Raw genomic sequence first — 9,322 nt, forward strand, 5'->3', positions numbered from 1 at the left:
CGGCCCAGCCTTAAACGGTGACAACAATTATGAGTAGTAATAATACTGATGATGTTCTCGTGGCTCACTGATGCGCTACTTCACATTAAGGTAAATAGTACTAGGAGACTTCTTGGCCTAGAAACCTTAACAGGTTATCACTAAATCGAGTCAAAGGGCACAGGGCTGTGGGTGTGGACGTATATATATATATATACACACAAATGCATAGCAGCATTACTGCATTTTGCTAAATCGTGAGTTACTCCCATTCCACAATCATTAATAAAACTTTAGTTTTGTACGTACCAGAAAAGCAAGGGCAGCAAAAGAAACTTGTCTGTGGCCAAATGCTAGAAAATAGAATGAAATCATAAATTGCATTTTACAGTATACACATGGTTTGCTATGGGTGAAATTAATCTAGTGCTGAGGAGCAGAAATACTTCTTTCCTGACAGATTCTGCAGAAAGAATGGATATTATCACACACAATATGAAGACAATGCCAATAGTAGCAGCACTCTAGAAGTGCCGGTCTCTTCACCACTGATCTCAAGGCAGTTTTCACCTAATTTTTCCTAGTCTTTGTTAGCTTTGTGTATCCCAAGCACTTTGTCAAAGCAGCTGGTGGTGTTAAATTCCTTGGAAAGGCAAGGGGAGGGATGAAGTGAAGGTCGGTGACAGAACCAGGCCAGGAATCACAGCCTTATCCATAGACTCTTCTATCTCCATGAGCTGGGAACCCAAGATATAACCTATCCATTACTTTTTTTTTTTTTTAGCAGTGAGGCTTTACTATATAGTCACCATCTGCTTCACAGTCTCACCATGCAAGAAATACATTTAACCTTTGCAGTTTTTACCTGCTCTCTCCTTTTTGCTTTTGTCCTCAGACCGCTGCACTGCTGCATCACGTTCATCTCCAAAGGTTTACAGTTCTCAAGTAAACCTTGGTCATGGCTGAGGAGCACAAACCACGTGTATGTACCTCACTTCTCTGACCAAGTCTCATCGAGCTTTTACTTTTGAGAACCCTGGCTGGCACATGACTCCTCTGTGGTGCCGAGGGCTTGCGCTAAAACTCCTCCTCAGAACAACCATGAGGAAATGGCCTCAAGTTGCACCAGGGGAGTTTTAGATTGGATATTAGGAAGAATTTCTTCACCCAAAGGGTTGTCAGGCACTGGCACAGGCTGCCCAGGGAAGTGGTGGAGTCCCCATCACTGGACGTATTTAAAAGACACGTAGGTGTGGTGCGTAGGGACATGGTTTAGTGGTGGGCTTGGCCATGCTTGGTTTACGGTTGGACTCGATCTTAAAGGTCCTTTCCAACCTAAACGATTCTGTGAACGAGCACATGTCAACTTGTGAGTCTGTAGCTGCTAAGCAGATGTTTTTCATGGAACCTTTGTCAGCCTGGTTCAATTTACCACCCCTGCATAGCATTCTGCAACTACCTGCTCGCCTTTCCTCACCTGTCCCCAAACCAGCCATCTCTGGCTACGACTGTGGAGGTCACCTGCTCCTGCATCCAAAATAAACCATCAATGCTTTACTGATCCAGCTAACTACGCCAGAGGGCCGGTGATCTCCAGCATTAGACCCATGCACCTGTAATTGTCATTTTAAGGCAGCAACAAGCAATTAGAAGTACTTCTTCTGAATGCATTCTCTGTTGGAAAGCTGTGTTTTGAACAAATGATTTCCTCTATAAAGCTGTCCCTACCAATTCAATAGCCCAGACTGCTAAAAAATTGTGTCTAGGGAGGTTTCAACATGGTTTACAGCACTACTGTTAAAGCCACACCAAATTCAACTGGCTTTCAATGAATCACATCAGTTTCAAACACAACTTTTGTGTTATTTTGAAAGGAAAGCAAGTGCCAGATAGGAGAAAGTTTTGATAGTTCAATTACTAGTTTTTTTCAGAGTGTAAATAAAATGGCAAACCAAACTCTTTGTTCCCACAGCTCATAGATAAGTAAAAGATGAAGAGGAAAAGAAAGACTAAGGTGTAGCAGGGAAAGTAAAGTAGCAGGAAACAAAACTTATGCCAATTATGCTCAAAAGAAGCAAAAGTTCAAAGAGTAAACAAGAAGGAGAAAAATCATGAAGAAACAGCAGTGCAACAATAAAACATAATGAGTGGGAACAAAATGATGAATGAAATCTTGAAGCAAAAAACACAGCGTTTTTTTCATTATCATCAGCAGGTTCTGATTGACTTTTACTGGTTTCTCACAAAAAAAAATAATCTTGATTTTCATGAAAAGGATGTATCTTTACCAAATAAATATCTCCTCCAAGAAAATGCAGCCAGCTCTAGTTCTTTCCTGCATTCTTAATACAAATACTGTGAAGATGAGCAAAATATATGGATTGTTGTGTTTTCTCCACTTGGCCAATATTGCCAGTTCATAAAACTGGACAGCGATTGACCATCGCCTAACAGGAACGTACGTTCAGTAGTACAGCAGGAGAGCCTCTCGCACAACGATCTTCCTTCTGACAGGGAGTAAAGGCTAATCTCTGCCTAGATTAGTCATACCATCTCATGTGGGGGGCATCTATTGATTTTGGAGGACTTAAGGTTGCATACTAAAAACTTTTTAAAACCAAGGTCGGTTTTGCGTTCTACTTATACATACATGGTGGCGTATAGCGTGGGTGGTTGATGTAGTATGCAATCCAGGAAGTGAATCCCCAGTAAAAGGCACAACCCTGGAAAAGACAAAAGATACAATTTTTTTTGTTGTTAGAAAAGGCAATAAGTGAGTACAAACCGTAACTTTATAAATATGAATTCTGGTAAGTGCAAAACCCAGATGACCATTGAAAGACTTTGCAGTGGCTTCTTGAGTCACAGAATATATATCTTTTTAAGACACTATGAAGCCACAAAAAAAAAAAAAAAAAATAAAAGGACGCGCAGTGTAGATTTTTTGGATTGCGTTGAATGTGTTTTATGCCTGTTGTAGGAATTGATGTTTGTTTTCTCCTTATTTGATTCTGTTGCTGAAGAGCACACAGCTGAGCTGTTACTGTACCTTAAATTCAGCATTTCCAAGCAAGATAGAGCTAGCCAAACAGAACACTAAACCAGGTGAGACAATTAAGAGTAAAACTGAATAAGCCTGGTTTAATCCTGCAAAAAAAAGGCGCACAGTTCCTATAAAGGTATTTGAGCTACACACTGCATCTGCTCCGATGGATTCAGCCCCACTTCATCCTCTTGTTACAAAGCAGCACCCCAGCTGCCTTTGCTTGGTGACTGAAGCCGTGGGCTTGGGAAAGCCTGAGCAGAGATAACGTGATCGTGTTCTTGCCTTGTGTAGGGATCGCTCCTCCCATCCTTTGTACAAGGAAAGACAAAACCCACCAGCCAAACAACCGAAACCACCCTGGAGAAGGGATAAAGCCTTTCTACGTATCTAAGTTAAGGGTCCCAGGCTCAGTACCTTCTCGGGAAGAGCAGTGTGTTAGGACTGGCTACAGCTCCATCCCATAAGTAGGGCTGCAAGTCAGGTTTTCTCTTTTTAAGCTTTTTATGCAATGCCACTGGGGTACACAAGGGGATAAGATTAACTGTGGGTCTTTAACTCCCACACGCATGAATCATTTTTGAAATAGCACTCTGGTTCCAAATCCTTTTAGCTTATATTCCTTCTTTTTTTTTTTTTTTTAACACTGTATATTGTAAAACAACATCTATAGGTGTGCATCTCATTAACTCGTTTATGACTGGAACCAAGTCAACCTCCCTATCATGGCCATGGGTTCACCTTAAATATATTGCAAAACTTTTAAAGGGAGGGTCTTTACATCACACTGAATGGGATGGGGGGTGGTGGTGATACAAGATGACTGAGATTGAGTATGTGAAATAAAAGAAAGGAGAGCCTGTGAGTAATGACACACAGTTGAAATTCGGGAGGCTTTGGGATACAGTCAACTTCAGGCCAACTCAGTATCTTCCTTCCTGAGGCCTCCATCTATAGAAGGAGAAATTATTTTTTTTTTCCTACTTGTAATTTGATTTTCACTTCCTAATGCAAGGCTTGTCCCTTGCTCTATATTTATATGGCACCGAGGAAGTGGAGTGTCATTTCTGTCAGCATTGCTAGGTGTTACAGCAGCATATCTCATATAAAATAGCATTCAGTCTGAAAAATATCCTGGACGTGACAGTCAGCCCCTTGGGTGGATGAGTCAAAGTGGACATTGAAATGCAGGAGCTAAAATGGACATTGATTTCAACTCATGTCCTTGGAGACATGGCCCTGAAATTCTTCCTATATTTGTATTTTGACTAATCATAATTCCTGGAACTAGAAAAGAAATTCTTTTTTATTTTCCTATCTTCTTCCAAGGACTGCTTTGATATGAGGATATTCTCTCTTACACAAAATGATAAACGCATTGTCACCTTTATCATATTTTTCAGAGGAGTGTGCCCTCCCGAAAACTTGTGAACAAATAACGTCTCCAGGAGATGTCTGATGTAGTGCAAACAGTGGCAGAAGCAGGCCAAGCTGGAAGAGGAAAAAAAAAAAGAAAATTAAGGTAAGTGAAAGATTGCTTTTTATTACTTCACAGTTTAATGTCACAAAAGGAATAAGGACTAATATTCCAAAACTGCAGTCACACTGAAATCGTGGGATTTAAGATATTGTCTTAATTGAAGCATCTGGAACCAAAGATTAATGGAATCATTTTCGGTGTTATACAAAGTTGCTTTCATTTTGCAGGGAAGCAACTTATTTTTACTAGCCTTGAATTAAAAAGAGCTCCTCGAGCTCTGAACGTGATACATAGCCCTGACAAGTCATTAAAACAGGACAGCTGTGTATACAAGCAGGCGTCTGCCGTGCTTTTCCAAAAGACGTCTCCCACGTTTTAAGGCCACCTTAATGCTCCTGTAGGATGTGCCTGACATTTCAAAACATTCTGAATATCTTCTCAATGGTTTCCTTGTCCTTTGCCAACTCAAGTAGCTGCACGGAGGTGGTTTGTGTTTCATTTCCATGTGGACGCAAAATGAGATTTTGTTGCAAAGTTAATCCATTCTGATGGCTTTTTTGTTGCCCGTTACAAAGAAATGAGGTAATTGTTGTAGAAATTATTATACTGATTCTCTTTTGAGGAAGATTATGAAACAATAACAGGCATTACTGGTATGCTTCCGAGAATGAGTTGCAGCTCATAGAGATTGAGTTTCAGAAACAAATGTCAAGAGTGATTCCTGGTGGCATTTTATCTTGGTTACATTTACCCTACTACCAGAGCCCGTCTCACTGCAAACCAATTATAAGACAGAAATGAAAAGTGATTTTCAGCATGTGAAATCTCAAATACTTTTATTATGCATCTTGTATGGTAGCCAGAGTCAAAGATTAAACAATTTCAAAGTAATTAAACCAGAGAGAGTTGAGCTAAGAAAATTTCAAACAATTAACGACTTATCCAAAGTCTGAAGCAAACTTCCAGCTTTGCTGGGAATTTTAAAATTAATTTGGCTTAGGGTGGGGACCTCAGATGAACCTTTTAAGGAGAGGTCACCGGAAGGATTCTGCAAACCCCTTGTCCCCTAAAAGAAGGGAAAGGTATTGCTGGCTCTTCTGTGCTACCAGAAACTCTCTCCTTTTAAGTGTATGAACAAGAGAAGGCAGGCAAGCGTCTTGCAGCTCTGGATTTGAATTCAACCATTCTGTGTCCTCATTCCCAGGTCCACTAACTCCCTTAATGTCTCTCCAAGTCTCGGTTCCTCCAGGTGTAAATAGTTTTACTACTCACTGTGTTGCTGTGCTGTATACCAACTCCCTTGATTCTGCAACCATGGTGTGGAAAAAGTGCCGTGGGAAAGCTTTCCTTGAGCGTGTTCCTTCCCTGTGTGCCCTCCCACTTCCAGTGCTCCAACTTCTGCAGCCGACCAACTTTCCTTGATCACGTTCCATCCCTCTGCCAGGCACTAATCCCCCAGAACGGGGACAATCACACTGAAGAGAAGCAAGTTCCTTAAGTGTGAAAGTTCCCAGCCTGCCTGGTGCATTAACCACCGTCCTGTGGAGGGGTACGGTTGGTGGTGACAGTGCCTTGAGCCTCGCCGGTGGTTATCGTATATAGCTGCTTGCCACTTCTCTTGTCTGTAACAGTTTTTAATCCTTCCCATTGGTCAGGTCTGCTTTGTTTCTTCCAGAGTCCTTCAAAAGGCCGGGGAATGGCATGGTCTGTCGAGGGTCGTAAAAAGCTGTCTTGGTTGGTTGTCCTCTCTTCGTTGCTTTTTGGCATGCTCTTGAGTTCTAGCAGACATACGCGGGTTGCGTTTCCTTAAGGTCAGCTCCTACTGTATTGTGTTGGAGCTGTTGGATTTTCCTTGTGAGAATTACTGTTCCAGTGATGGAGAGAAGCAAAGCTCTCTGGTTTATGCTTATATATGAGCTCCTCTGCTTCGTTTCTGTACAGCTAGATACAACCTGTGCTCTTCACTGTTTTATAACAGTGGCTCAGCTTTTATTTTTGTTTGTCACTTAAGTGTTTTATTTCTTCGAAGTCTTTCAGAACTCAAATATGTAGCGTATGGCCCTGGGGAACGATTACAGTTTGAAGAGGTTAGTTTCAAAAATCAGATTACCCATTCTGAATTCTTATGGTGCTTCTTTTGAGTTTCTTAGTTGTTCTTGACCTGACCCGTGACATACAGACCTCTCGAAATTCTTCCTTGTTGTGCTGAGGTGAGATCTGGTGTGGGGGGAGTTATCTTCTGTGCTGCGTGCTGATCCTGCTCATCTTCTGAGTGGGAATGCGCTGTAAAGGGACTGGGAGTGGGACACCTCTCTTCTCTGCCAAGCGTGACTTTGGGTTACTACCCGCTGTGCTTATTATTTCGCCTTCTGTTCAGGCTGTGTGTCTAATGTGCAAAGTATTTGGAGAAAATACTAGATCTCCTGTTGCGACCGGGTACAGTGACCATCGCAACTGGGATCCCATTTTTGGTGAGGCTTATGAGTGCTGCTAAAATGCCAAGCCGTTGTCGATAAAAACAATCTCAAACTCCCACTAACTCTCAGACCTGGCGTGCAGCCTCACACCCCCTGCAAGCTCCTCAGCTCTGGAAATGCCGTCTCCATCCCTCTGGCTCCCTGTTCTCTGGGAAAATAGTTCACGGAGGTATCACTTACTGAACCACGGGGTGACGGAAGTTCTTCGTACTTTCCACTTGATCGTAAATTGTTGAGAGGCGAATGTAAAAGAGTAGATATATTAGAAGAGGCCCGGTGTATTCTGTTAGAAAAAACTAGAAATGAAAAAGAAAATAGCTGTATCAGAGTAGGAAATTGTAGCAATAAGGACATGACAAAAAGAATACCCCTATCCACAACACCAATTCATCCTTCAAATGTCATTTTGGCTCCATTTTGAGGACTTAAATGACACGCAGGGTTTTTTTCCGCTGTCTCTTTAGCAACGGAGTAAAATCCATCTAGGAAATGAGAGAGAGATTTCTGTGCAGAACATTAACCTACTCAGGAATGCTTCATGGAAGGTGGTCAAAATCACGAGTTATCTCCTCTTTATACTTTTGGCTGTGCCATCAGATGCCTATTTGGAATCTAAGTAACACTGAAAATCAAGGCCCAAAAGCTGAAGGCAGCTTGCTTTCTGCCAGTGTTTTTTTGCAATGAAGTAACACATCAGTTAAAAGCCAACCAAGCATGACTGAAGCAAACATAGCTTTGAATCGTGGTTGCTAGACGAGTCATCTGGAAGGGAGGGATCATTGCTTGAAATTTGGTGGTGGGTGGAAGAGCAGGACCTGCCTGCCTGGGTATGGTGCTTTGAGTCTTTGTTCAGTGACCAAGTGGGACTTGTCCCCGTGCAAGCATCAGTAGAAGTAACCCGTGGTGGACAGACTGGACAAGTAAGTTACCCTTTAAAACAGAAAGAAATCATTTCATCTCCCCACCGTCACCCCTGCTAGGCACAGAGGGCCAAGAGGACATATGGAGGCAGGGAGAGAAGGCGAAGTTACAGCACTGCCGTGAGCCACCCTCAGTTTTACGTTCTGGCTTTGGTTTGGTACAGCCTAGCATTGCCTTCCGTCAGGGCACGCGCAAGCTGCAAACAGCTGGAGGAAGTAAAGCGTGGTGAGAGTGATGTGAGGTCTGGATTTGATCATCTGTCCCCCTCAGAATGAATCTCAGAATAAAATGGGAATGGTGAAGTCTTACGTGTTTATAAGGAGCAGCAACTGGCAAATCGTAAGTCAAGTGCATAGTATTGCTTAAGGGCTAAAGATTCATAAGTAACGAGCCGTTTGGCTTTAAGGTGGCTATTTGCACTGCTATAGAATTGTAATGGATAAATACCTGTGGCTTAAGGAAGTGATGCTGAATTTAGACTACCTTTCTCAAAAAGATGTCCAAGCCCCGGTGGGCTGCTCTTCTGATCGCTCTTCAGAAGAGCTTCGAAACAGAAAGGTTTTCCTGCAGAAATGTTCTGCAATTAGGTTTCCTTCATTTGGTACCCCCAGTACCATTTCTTTTCCACTATTACAGGGGGAAATTTTTTTGAATTGTTAGCCTTTCATAGCAGGACTGTCTCCAAAAGTAAGGCTTAATTATTCTGTCCTGGGGAAACATCAAATTCTCTTTTGTTCCATGTGACACCCTGATTTCTGCGCTCCATTTAGACTGCGTGATCCCAAGAGCGAGGGGGAGGAGTGGGGTATGAAAACATTTAGTCAAGGAGTATCTAAGAGCCCACATTGTTGTGGAACACACCGCAGCCAAGGGCTTATTAGAGTTTTGTCCTAATAGCAGTTGTATGAGTCTGTTCCTAACTGTGAGCCCGCTGCGTTAGGCACTCTGCAAACACCGTAAGAGATGACCTCCGCTATTAAAACCTAATACACTAAATATAGACAGTGATGGTACAGGAGACGGATAAAACGGTCTGGGCAGGGCAGTGTAAGAGCTTGGAACGAACTGCTTTCTTCAGTGTAGCTTTTCCTCTCAGCCAAGAGTTGCAGCACAAAATGCATCCGTAGCTGCCAGCTTTTATCATCTGTTTGGCATGAGCATGTTACAAAGCTGGCAGGGCTTAGCACCAAGTTGTGGTTACTCGGTACCACTCCAAGTGTTCCCCCTTTACCCCCTGGCTGGTTTCATATGCTGAAAGGAGAAAGAAAACTTCAGGATTTAGTAAAAAAAAAAAAAAAAAAAAAAATCCAGTCTCTATTTAATAGCTCAAGCTACCAGCCAGGTGATACCTGAGTCCCTGTGACTGGGCCAGGAGGTGTTTTTGGTGTAGGAGAGGGGCTGCAGAGCCTCCCATCAGAGCGG

At 42.6% G+C, this 9,322-nt stretch overlaps 1 protein-coding gene across 1 annotated transcript in view; it reads right to left on the bottom strand.

Moving 5' to 3' along the window:
• Positions 1 to 261: 261 nt before the first annotated feature.
• The window catches only part of TECRL (trans-2,3-enoyl-CoA reductase-like), a 57,794-nt gene continuing 48,733 nt past the window's right edge, over positions 262 to 9,322 (bottom strand). Inside the window, exons 5-8 of the mRNA XM_009705634.1 lie at positions 7,160 to 7,275; positions 4,408 to 4,513; positions 2,630 to 2,702; positions 262 to 332 (exon numbers count right to left, since the gene is read on the bottom strand). Coding sequence (XP_009703936.1) covers positions 262 to 332; positions 2,630 to 2,702; positions 4,408 to 4,513; positions 7,160 to 7,275 — 366 coding nt within the window. The remainder of the gene's footprint in view (positions 333 to 2,629; positions 2,703 to 4,407; positions 4,514 to 7,159; positions 7,276 to 9,322) is intronic.

This window comes from Cariama cristata, unplaced genomic scaffold (assembly GCF_000690535.1).
Source record: "Cariama cristata isolate BGI_N322 unplaced genomic scaffold, ASM69053v1 scaffold9598, whole genome shotgun sequence".
Classification (NCBI taxonomy): domain Eukaryota; kingdom Metazoa; phylum Chordata; class Aves; order Cariamiformes; family Cariamidae; genus Cariama; species Cariama cristata.